Below are 12558 nucleotides of genomic sequence, written 5' to 3' on the forward strand. Positions count from 1 at the left end.
TGCATAAGGGCAGTAATAGAAGATTATAGAAACTTGTAATAGTGAATTGTCAATGTCATAACTTAGTTCTAATATAATTAGAAAATAAGTCTTTTTTCATACTTGAAGTGTTTATTGATTAATTTATCAATTGGCCATATTTTTAGGCTTCTAACCTATCAGTTTTTTCAATAGAATGTTTTATTTTATAAAACAATGTATTTTTAGTTTGGTGTGTTGGGTTTTCTTTTTTAACTTAAAAAATTACATGAGCATTGGCTTTAGAAATGATGCATAATGAAAAAGAGAAACTGTTATTTTTATAATTTAGAATGATAGCTTTTAGATAACTTGCCCTGACGTGGGGACAAAATTTCCCCAATTTACTGTAAACATTAAAATTTTAAAGGTTGTTTGTTTGGAAGTTGTTTTTTGTTTTGTTTTAGATCAAGATTCCACTGAAGACTGTGGTGGAGGGGAAAAAAGAGAAAAAATTATTTTCATCTGCATGTTTTCATTGCCGCATAAGCTAATTATGTTATTTTCTATTATTTTTTATCTCTCAGATGCTGTAGAAAGGATTCTTTTATTACATAGAATCTTCCAGTCTTCCTAGTTCTGGGGTTCTATGACATGTTATATATAAACATGAGCTTAAGATGCTAATCATAGGCCTGATTTACCTTACATTTGTAGTAGCTAAATGGTAACAGATTGATTATTTAGGCAGCAGTATGAAATATCAAGCAACTCAATAAAAAAATGAAATTACTCTTTTTTGATAGGTTTATTATGTAGTTGAAAACTATCCTAAAATTAACCCTTAATGTTCTAGTTACTATATGTAATCCTAACAGGGCCAAGATTAATTGAGTGTTAAGGAACTTGCAGTTTCTGATACTAAAGGCAAAATTGTCCTGATTCTCATAAACCAGCGGTTCTCAACCTGTGGGTTGCGACCCCTTTGGGGGTCGAACGACCCTTTCACAGGGGTCACCTAAGACCATCGGAAAACACATATATAATTACATATTGTTTTTGTGATTAATCACTATGCTTTAATTATGTTCAATTTGTAACAATGAAATTGGGGGTCACCACAACACAAGGAACTGTATTAAAGGATCATGACATTAGGAAGGTTGAGAACCACTGTCATAAACACTAACATTTCAAATTTTTTGCATATTTGTTTATTTATTTTTCATGAGCTCAAAATTTACTGAATTAGTAGTGTGGTAGAGTGAGGGGAGGAATTTAATCTTTTTTTTTTTTTACTGTTTAAGGCACTCATCAAATGCTTGGAAAATCGGGAGGTTTTCATTTTACTTACATCATCAGCCTTAATTTCAGAAACAAGTAAGGACAACTTTTTTAAAATACTGTTTTTTTGAATGTTTACTTTTATTTTATAAGGTCAGCAACCTAACTTTCCTTCTGATTTTCATCCTATATAGATTTTGGAGATGAGCAGATGGCTCTACATGGATTACATTTATTCCATTCATCCCTGTCAGCAGGTAAGGGCACAGTGACTTCTAGTTTACTAAATCTGTCACATATTTTTCCATCCTCATCATGCTTAACCTCTCAACCCTGGTAACTAATGTAGTTTATCTCTTTCAATAACTCTTTCTTTAATCTCCCTGGTTGGTTCTTCTTTATCCCCTTTTCAGGTTTAGCCTTCCCTCTAAGCTTCACACCCAGATATCCACCTGTTTATTGACTTTTTCACTTAAGATGTCTCACATGTTCCTCAAATTCAGCATTACTCAAAACTGAATATTTGGTATTGAACAATAATAGGAGAATAATACTGTAATAACTATATGGTGAAATATAGTAAACTTAATGGTGATTGCTTTGCAAGGTATATAAATGTTGAATCACTGTGTTGTATACCTGAAACTAATATAATAATCACATGTCAACTATAATTGAAATTTAATTTAAAAATCATCTTAAAAACCTGCAACTTGGCCTGTATGGCTCAGTGGTTGAGCATCGGCCTGTGAACCAGGTCACAGTTCGATTCCAATCCAGGGTACATGCCAGGGTTGCACTCGATCCCAGTGTGGGGTGTGCAGGAGGCAGCCAATCAGTGATTCTCATCATTGATGTTTCTATATCTCTCTCTCTCCCTCTCCCTTTCTCTCTGAAATCAATAAAAATATATATTTTTTTAAAAACTGCAATAGCGAAGAGGTAATTTTTATAGTAGTCTACCAACTAAGTAGGACTCAAGGTCTGCACAGTTACAGTTCTCTGTCTGGACTACTTTTCTCCTTCCCTTTTATTGGGTGGTGTTTACCCCCATAGGGCAAAAGATATTACTCAGACAATATATAAACAGATATATTGTTTATCTGTAGTATTAAAATTTTGGGGATAATGAATAAAATCAGGTAAAGCTCTGATCTAGTCCAGTCTGTTACTCAGGTCTGTCAGGTGTCAGTTTAAATATCACTGTTGATTCCCATCATCATTCTCACCTCAGTGAGAACCTCAGGCTTTATCAATTGAACTTAAATATTTGTTTGTATATGACTTAATGCCTGCCTTTCCTGTATTCTACTGTATGCCTGTGGCCTAGCAGTGCCAGGCACATAAAAAATACTGTTTGCTGAACAATAAAGTAAATGAGTCATTTGTTTTTGTCATATGAGGAAATTTTCCTTCTTATTTTATAATCACATTCTGTGTGTTTAAACATAAAATTTGTATAGCACTTATAAAGCTATAACCAATATAAAAGTGTTTTTAAAGTTGATTTTTTTTTAATCTTTATTGTTCAGATTCTTACAGATGTCCCTCTTTTTTCCCCCCATACCTCCCCTCCACCCAGTTCCCACCTCACCCCAGGCCCTCTCCACCTCACTGTCCGCATCCATAGGTACTGCTTACATGCATGTAAGATCTTTGTCCAATCTCTTCCCATACCCCTTTTCCCCCGAGAATTGTCAGTCCACTCTCTTTCCATGCCCCTGATTCTATTACATTCACCAGTTTATTCTTTCATCCGATTTTTTATTCATTTGATTTTTAGATTCACTTATTGATAGACATGTATTCGTTGTCACTTCATTGTTCATAATTTTTTATCTTTACCTTTTTCTTCTTCCTCCTCTTCTTAAAGAATACCCTTCAACATTTCATATCATACTGGTTTGGTAGTGATGAACTCCTTTAGCTTTTTCTCATCTGTGAAGCTCTTTATCTGACCTTCAATTCTGAATGATAGGTTTACTGGGTAGAGTAATCTTGGTTGTAGGTTCTTGCTATTCTTCACTTTGAATTTCTTGCCACTCGCTTCTGGCCTGCATAGTTTCTGTTGAGAAATCAGCTGACAGTCGTATGGGTATTCCCTTGTAGGTAACTGACTGTCTTTCTCTTGCTGCTTTTAGGATTCTCTCTTTGTCTTTTGCCCTTGGCGTTTTAATTATGATGTGTCTTGGTGTGGTCCTCTTTGGATTCCTCTTGTTTGGGGTTCTCTGCGCTTCCTGGACTTGTAAGTCTATTTCTTTCCCCAGGTAGGGGAAGTTTTATGTCATTATTTCTTCAAATAGGTTTTCAATATCTTGCTCTCTCTCTTCTTCTGGCACCCCCATAATTCGGATGTTGGTACGCTTGAAGTTGTCCCAGAGGCTCTTTACACTATCTTCATATATTTGGATTCTTTTTTCTTGTTGCTCTTCCGGTTGGGTCTTTTTTGCTTCCTCGTGTTTCAAATCTTTAACTTGATTCTTGGGATCCTCTAGTTTACTGTTGAATCTCTGTATATTTTTCTTTATTTCAGTCAGTGTATGATTAATTTCCGACTGGTCCTTTTCCATTTTTTTGGCATTCTCACTAAGATCCTTGAAGGTCTCACTAAGTTCCTCAGAGGTTTATAGAAAATTCTTGAGTAACCTTATAACTGTGGTTTTGAACTCTATATCCAATAGTTTGCTTTCTTCCATTTCTTTCATTTGTGACATGTTTCTTTGTCTCTACATTTTGGTTGCTTCCCTGTGTTTGTTTCTATGTATTGGGTAGCTGCTAAGTCTCCTTGAGTTGATAGAGTGGCCTTGTGTAGTAGGTGTCCTATAGGGCCCAGTGGCTCAGCCTCCGCAATCACCTGAGGTGGACACTCTTGGTGCACCCCTTTGTAGGCTGTGTGCACAGTCTTATAGTTGAGCTTTGATTGCTGTTGGTATTACTGGGAGGAATTGACCTCCACGTCAATTGGCTATGAGGACCAGCTGTGTCTACAGTGGAAGAGCTGCTGTACAGAAGACACCCTTATGGGGTAGGACTTGCTTCAGTGGGGCTTTAGTGCTCACTGAGTCTGCCCCTTGAGTGTGTCATTTATGGATATGAAGAGTTGTAATCTGGTATAGTCTAGCACTGACCACTGGGTACACTGACTCTTGGATTACCAAGGAGATGCAAAGTCAGCCACTGCCTGGAGCCACCCAGCAGGAGCTACAGAGAGATCTGCAGATTTCTCCTCTTTGTATTGTTAAAACCCAATACAAAGAGGGCCCAGGTGAGGCCCAGCTATGAAGTAAGGCAGGGTAGTGCTGGTGCCGGGCTTTGGGCCTTTTTTTTGATAGCTTTGGGGCTCCCTGACCCAGCTGTAGGTTGTTTGACAGGTCTTAGACTGAGAAAGGACAGGCCATTCGTATGCAAAAGCCACTGCACACAGCTTGGTTGAGGTTGTAAATTGGGTGGGGCAGGGTCTCAGGGGATCACCAGGGCAGAGCAAACAGCAGTGGCTGCCAGTCAGCCCTGCACCGGGGAGGTCCCAGCACAGGAACAGTGACCGATGCGAGCACCTCTGTCTGGATGAAAGCCGCCTCCATGTTCCTGCCCCGATGCCAGACAGTCTAGTTTCTCCCCGTATGTGTCTGGGTCCCCCCAGAACAAGTGGGAGCTTATATCTCCCTCCCAATTAAAAAAGCGGCACACCCAGGTGCCAGCCTGTTCTGTGCCTCTGCACCTTCTACCAGTCTCAATACATTTTCTTCTTTATTTCTCTAGTTGTAGTACTTCCACTCAGCCAGCTTTCCTGTGGTTCTGGATGATAGTTGTTTTATATTTTAGTTGTAATTTTGATGTGGTTGTGGGAGGCAGAAGTACAGGTGCTTACCTATGCCGCCATCTTGATTCTCTCCTAAAGTTGATTTCTTAACATTTTACGTATTCATTTACCCAAAGCAGAGAAATGCACTGTCTTGGGCATCACTTCTTTGTACTAAAGCAAAACATTACCTGTTATAATAACATAATGCTGTTTGCATTTTTTAAGCATCTACTATGTCAGGTATTATGCTAAGTATACAGTTACTAACTTAGCAGCCCTTAAAATAGATATTATTATTTCAAAGATGAGCAAACTGAGACTTAAGCTTGCCCACGGTCAAACAACTAACTCTCTACCTGGCTTCCAACTCTTATCCCATACTGCCTCCTCCTTCTCTCAGAGCTCTGACTTCATTTTATTATGAAATAAATAGGAAACGTTAGTGCCTATACCATTCAGTGTTGAACAGCACAGGATTTGTTTAAATAAATTTCGCAGTGTTGCGTTATAGTGTATACCTCCTCCTCTAGTTCATTAAGACATTTTCTATGAATGGTCATTTTCTATCAGGGACCTAGCTATGGTTATCTGTTTTAAATGATAGATACTTTGCTTAGCAGATTTAAAATGTTCTTTTTCATAGATTTTATAATAGTCTATTACAGATCATTCTGGGTTCTGTCTTTCTAAATTCTTGAAATAATGAAATTTTCTGGAAGAATACAACTTTAGTGTGAACTGTTAGCAGTACATAAAAACCTGTTTTCTTCACTTGTTACTTTTTAGGTAATAAACTGTAAAGAAAGAAATTTTTAATTCTACCCACATTTTTTGTTTATTTTTATTTATCTTTCTATTCTTTTTTTTAATACCTCCTTTAGCTAAGGAGAGAAAGTGAAACACAGACTATTTGGTTTAATTACTTAATTTTTAAAAAAATTTTACTTGATAGAGTGATGGAATTTGGGGTTTACTTAAGGGTTTTACTTTTTTCAGTTCAATTGGTTAGCATTGTAACTTAAACGAATTTAAACAGCCTAGGCTGGGTGGCTCAGTTGGTTGGAACATCATCCCAATATACCAAGGTTTTGAGTTCGATCCCCACTCAGGACACATAAAGAATTAACCAATGAATGCATAAATAAGTGAAACAACAACTCAGTGTTTCTCTTTCTCTCTAAAAATCAATACATTTAAGAATTTTTGAAGTGAATTATATAAGGCAGAGATAAACTAAGACACTTAAAAGCAGAAAATGTTCATTGAAAAATAGAAGAGCAAACCTGCCAACTCTAAATATCACTGCTGTTGCTTTGATGGTACATTGAGCTCATGCTGAGCTCCTCATCAGATAAGATGGAGCTAGAGCAGCCGTGGGCAAACTACCACTGCGGATACGGCCCGTTTGAAATGAATAAAACTAAAAAAAAAAAAGACCGTACCCTTTTATGTAATGATGTTTACTTTGAATTTATATTAGTTCACACAAACACTCCATCCATGCTTTTGTTCCGGCCCTCCGGTCTAGTTTAAGAACCCATTGTGGCCCTCGAGTCAAAAAGTTTGCCCACCCCTGGTCTAGAGGCAGGTCAGCCTTCCTCATTCTAACCTGGTGATTGCATTTGAGTGATTCTTTTCCAGTTCTTATTCCCACTCTTCTCTCTCATGTGATTTACATATATATGGAGATAAATGTATTCATTAAATGTACCCATAGTCTTTTAATTTCCGTTTAGATTTCTGCTGGGAGCACTGTGTTATATTTAACCATCCCATAATTTTGTAAGCATTTTTTTCTGCATGTTTTTGTAAAATAAAGACTAATAATTTTAGGTTTTTAATGTATATACATATATTTTAGGGCTGAAAGACTTGAGAGTTGAAGATGACATCTCATTGAAGGTGATACCTATTTTACCTGCCCTTAATTGTGCACTGCTAGAAGCAAGGAACTCATTTACTGAAGAAGGAATCTGTCTAAATACATTAGTAAAACGTAATTTTCAAGAACTGTACAAGATGGAGAGAAATCCATTGACAACTTCTTCTCAGGATGGAGTAAAAGAGACTTTATTCTTTGGCAAAATGTCCAATGGTTTTGACTTGGTTCCTCCAGCTGAAAAGTGCCCTGTACAGTCTTTAACTCAGTTGAAGACTTATTTTTCAGATCCTAGTGGGTACATTTTGGAAGTATCTACAGCGTTAGATTTATTGGCAGAGCATTCACAGTCTCCTTGTATTTCAGATGGAATTTGTGATGCTGGATTTTCTTTAGTTATGACTCCAGATCCTGAATTTCTTGACTCAGAAGCAGAAGTAAGAAGAGAAACTGAAACAAAAAAGAATTCTGAAGAAATGTTTAAAGCTAGGAAGAGAAATATAGTTCCATTAAATTCAGCATCAAGTCTGAGAGTTCAGCCAAAGAGGAAGGCCAGCATGCCACCTGTGGTGCAGAGTAAAAGAGTGAACGTGTGCTGTCCCTTCCCCAAAAGAACGCCTGCGAGAGCAAATAGGGCGTCAACCCCTCCAGCAACTCTCAAATTAGTTAAAGGACAGTTTCCTCAGAAAAGAAAAAGAGGTAAGCACAATTCATGGAGATTGAGTTAGTAATAACTATTGTATTCTAACAGTGCTCCTGTCAGATCACTGGACTGCAGCTGTGCAGTATCAGAAGTTTGTTAGAAATGACAACATTTCTCTCCAGGTGATTTGTCTGCATGCTTAAGTTTAAGGTAGAGATTAAAAACAAGAAATAGGAAAAACTGTAAGATGTCTCCTCAAAAGCCCACCCACCAAAAGCCGTATTTCACTCTAAAACTGCTCAAGCTGTCAGTTATTTATGTACCATTCTAGAAAGATCGTTATCCAGTGTCTTATCTACCCTCAGACAAATAAAAGTAGGTGAAGAGGATCTTCTAAAATCATACCCTCACCCTGTGGGTAGCTCAATTGTTAGAGTGTCATCAATAGGTCAAGATTTGGGGTCCAGTTCTCAGTCAGGGCACATATAAGGATCAACCAATGAATGTATCAGTAAGTGGAACAATAAATCGATGCTCTCTCTCTCTCTCTCTCTCTCTCTCTCACCAATAAATTTTAAAAATTTAAATCAGGCATACCAAAACCAGCAAAAAGTAATAACGAGTAGCTTATACATGTATAAAGAGGTGGGGGAAATACCTAGAACCTTCAAAACTAAAACAGGCTGGGGTAGGATTTCTAATCCTTTGTGTGTGTCAGAGTTTAAAAACAGTCACCTGGATCCTGCCATAGATCTGTTGAGTCAGAATGTCCAGTGGCCTGTATTGAGACAATTCCACAAGTGGCTTTGTTGCCCCCCTGAAAATTGAGTAATAATCAGAGTCTAGAGCTATTTAGTCTCTAGTTAAATGCACTTTAGTGAACATAGCACAACAAACAACACGATTTTGCCTTAGAGCCATCTCAGATTATAGGTAGTGTATTTTGTTGAAAAGTAGGGAACTATATGCTGTATGACGCCTTAGAGAAGGAGTCAGCAAAGTGTAATCAACGGACTCCTCAAGCAGTTGTCTCTGGCTACATCACAGCTTTATACATCACAGTTTTATACCGTTGGCCGAGATGTGTGGTTGTGAATAAGAACAGTGACCTTCAAAGCTGAAAATACATACTGTCTGCCCTTCACACAAAAAAGGTGTGCCACCCTATCGATAGTATTTCGATTCTAGAAATTTTGGTTCTTAGAGAAGAAACATCAGGGATATGCAGAGCCCCAGGATTCTAGATGATTAAGATTTTACGCTGTGGTTCAACAAATAGTTATTTTTGGCCTGTTACAGTTTGAGAAAATGGTGTATATGTGTGTATTTAGGAGAATGTTGGAAATTATGACAATAGAAAGCAGTGAATCAGACTAAACAACTACTTACAAATAAATTCCAGGCCAACCATATTGTTTCTGCTCTGTATGAACCAGTTTACTTTAAGATATTAAATAAATTATCCATAATTCAACATATATGTTTTCTGTTTCTCAGATGTTTTAAATTTCATCCACTATAAGAAATATGTTTTATTTTGTAGTCAGTACACACAAATTCACACATGACTGAAACAAAAATTTCAAAAGACATTTACCCTATGTGTAATACCATCTGGTATTTTCTCTTCCACTTTGTTTCATTTAAGAAAGAATTCTGGTTGCAACCCATTAACTTTATTTTATAATCCATCGATGGATTATTGCATGCAATTTGAGAAACATGGCATTGAGTGACACTAATAAACAGAAAAGTCCCTGCAGGACACCTTGTTCATGTTTCAGTTTTTCCTCTCAGGATTGTGAGAGATCTTCCCTTTCTGTTTGTGCAATTGTTTAAAACTTTCCCCTATGTCTTGGTCATCTCACCTTATTTTCTTTCTCTTCTTGATTTAGACTTAACTGTTTTCCTACTTGATTTATATTCTTAATGTATTTATATTCCTTTATACTAAAAATGTATAACGGAATGCTAGGCCTTATTCCTTAAAAAAATATATATGCTGCTTTATTATGTGTAATAGTTTACTAGGGAGGAAAATAATTGGACCTGAAGACATGTACAATATTAAGAGATTCTAAAGCTTTCCCAAAACCCCCAAGAAATAAATTGGTATCTTCTCTACATTTCATCAGCAGTCATCCCAATTTCTTAAACTGTTTAGTATTATGTTTTCTGTTCTCAATTAGAAATATTGTTTTCTGTATAATGTAATTTTAAAATTTTGCCAATATTTATGTGTGATTATTTTATACTAGAGGCCCGGTGCATGAAATTCGTGCACTGGGGGGGGGGGGCAGGGAGGGTGTCCCTCAGCCCAGCCTGCACCCTCCAATCTGAGACCCCTTTCAATCGAGGACTGCTGGCTCCCAACTGCCCGCTTCTGATTGTCCCTGCCCGCTTCTGCCTGCCAGCCTGATCACCCCCTAACCACTCCCCTACCAGCCCGATCAATGCCTAAGTGCTCCCGCCAGTCCTGTTGCCCCTACCAGCCCGATCAACGCCTAAGTGCTCCCGCCAGTCCTGTTGCCCCTACCTGCCCTCCCCTGCCGGCCTGGTCCCCTCCCCTGCCAACCTAGTCGCCCCCAACTGCCCTCCCCTGCAGGCCTGGTCGCTCCTAACTGCCTTCCCCTGCAGGCCTGGTCCCCCCCCCCACCAACTGCCCTCCCCTGCCGACCATCTTGTGACCACATCGGGGCAGCCATCTTATGGCCACGTGGGGGTGGCCATTTGTGCTAGGGTGTGGTGGTCAATTTGCATATTACCTATTTATTATATAGGATGATGCCTTTGCGGCTAAATTTTTTTTTGCTGCGAAACAACTGAAATTATATAAAGCAAATGGGTAAAACATACTAATAAGTGCTCAAAGGGAGCACTTATATTTTTTTAACTTAAAAAATTGAAACACTATTTTTGTGTTATATAAGCTGATAGTCGCTAGTTTTGTTTTCCTCTTGTGCCTCTATCTTTAGCTATTTCCTTCCTTCCATGTGAGAAGCAAAGCTGAGCATTTTATAAAAGAGATGAGCAGTTAAAATAGATTTGTAGGAAATTAAATCAGGTGAACACTTTGTCCAGTGTGCTTTTTTCTGTCTTGTCTTTAAAAAATGATTTTTAGAGGTAGTATTAAGACTTAGATATTTACGAGTAGTAAAGTAAAATATGTAAGATGGCACTTTATGAATATACAATCTCTTTTATGTGGTGTGGTTATAGTTTTCACCATATCACCACTTAGGGGCTGTGTTGCTTTTGTATACAATGAATTATCTATCTCCCAGTGCTATGAACTAGTATATCCAGGCTTACCTTATGAAAGATCATGGAGATTTTTAGAAAAATTGAAGTCATACCTTGTTTTTATAAAATTATTACCCTAATATTTTTCTTCCCCACCTAGTAGGGATATAGACCAACATTAGCAAGTTCATATTTTTATATGTATATGAGAACTTTTAACTCTTGCTTTATTAAAATATGTATATTTTAATGAAATACCCAAAATTTTATTTCCTATTACTATAGTTATGCCCTAAAGTAAAAACACAAATAAAAGGAAAAGCGACGCTGATAAATATTTGAGCCCCCTTACCCTTAAAAAATGGTGTCTTTTTTATATAAGGTGCTGAGGTACTGACTGCACAGTTTGTACAGACAACCAAACTGGATACGAAAAACCAAGAAGCTCTTATTTCTAAAGATGTTCCAGTTGCAACGACTCCTAAAAGGGCAAGGAAACAAGAGAAATCTCCAGTCAAAACTGTTCCGAGGGCTAAACCACCTGTGAAGAAATCTCCACAAAAACAGAGGGTAAATATAGTAAAAGGCAATCAGAATCCCAGAATCAGAAAGCAGCCACAACCTGGTAAGAAATACTCTTCCTGTAAATTTAACACCACATGCTGAATAATCAAGGTTGCAATATAGTGTGTGGAAATAATATAAGAACAGTTAAAAAACCTATCAATAATTCTTCTTATATTCTTTAATTCAAACATTAATAGGACCAAGTAACTTGATTTCCCATTGTAAATAAGGAAATTACAAAAGATTCAAGTATCACAAAATAAACCTACTTACTAGTTTGCATAAATCCTAAACATAAACTATAACTTGCCTTTTTTTATGACTAAATGCACAAGCAAGTAGTATCTAGCACAGGGGTCCTCAAACTACGGCCCGCGGGCCACATGAAATACAAATATTGTATTTGTTCCCGTTTTTTTACTTCAAAATAAGATATGTGCAGTGTGCATAGGAATTTGTTCATAGTTTTTTTTTAAACTATAGTCCGGCCCTCCAACAGTCTGAGGGACAGTGAACTGGCCCCCTGTTTAAAAAGTTTGAGGACCCCTGATCTAGCACTATTTTTCTGGACTATAATTGGTTATAAAAAGTAAATTGCAACTTTATTTGTCCCAGGGGAGTTGTAAAGAGAGTGTTCAAAATAGTAATCCAGAATCCTATATTTGGTTTTAAAAGGCATTAAATTTATTTTAAAGGAAGTTTTACTTTCCTAATTTTGCTAAGTGGATACTGAAGCTTAGTTATATGTACAGTCAGCTGACTGCTTTAGTTCTGTGATTTGAATGCTAGGCATACCCTCTTTACTTGAAAGTTCCATTTTCTCTGGAGACTTTATCTCTGAAACTGAACACATACCAGCTCTTCTCCCAGGTCCACGTCCCTTCTTAACTTTTCCTCTTTCTGTGTATAGTGTAGTTCTTCCAATCTGCAAAATCTATAAATTTTACTTTATCTTTCAATATTGAGTCCTATTGTTTCTTTTTAAATTTGTTTTAACAAAGACTTTATTTTCTCATACCTTTATATTTCTATCAATTTTCTAATTTCCCTGATCTCCTTTCTCTCTTAATGTTTTTTTAGCTTTAAAAAAAATCTAATTTGCTGAGATTTTAAAGAAAGAAACTATGGTTTTGTTGGGGTAATGGTATTATGGGTTGACTTTGTTTTTTCTTTTCCAAATTT

General features: G+C 37.1%; 1 protein-coding gene across 7 annotated transcripts in view; it reads left to right on the plus strand.

The window, feature by feature from the left end:
- TASOR2 (transcription activation suppressor family member 2) overlaps nucleotides 1–12558 on the plus strand; it is a 95809-nt gene that overhangs the window by 55429 nt on the left and 27822 nt on the right. For 5 of the 7 annotated variants that reach the window (XM_059663359.1, XM_059663367.1, XM_059663339.1 and 2 more), the window contains 4 exons: nucleotides 1266–1338; nucleotides 1437–1499; nucleotides 6906–7622; nucleotides 11192–11434. In XM_059663359.1, the coding sequence (XP_059519342.1) occupies nucleotides 1266–1338; nucleotides 1437–1499; nucleotides 6906–7622; nucleotides 11192–11434 (1096 nt within the window). The remainder of the gene's footprint in view (nucleotides 1–1265; nucleotides 1339–1436; nucleotides 1500–6905; nucleotides 7623–11191; nucleotides 11435–12558) is intronic. The other 2 variants (XM_059663385.1, XM_059663392.1) reach the window with 2 other exon arrangements.

This window comes from Myotis daubentonii, chromosome 1, assembly GCF_963259705.1.
Source record: "Myotis daubentonii chromosome 1, mMyoDau2.1, whole genome shotgun sequence".
Taxonomy (NCBI): domain Eukaryota; kingdom Metazoa; phylum Chordata; class Mammalia; order Chiroptera; family Vespertilionidae; genus Myotis; species Myotis daubentonii.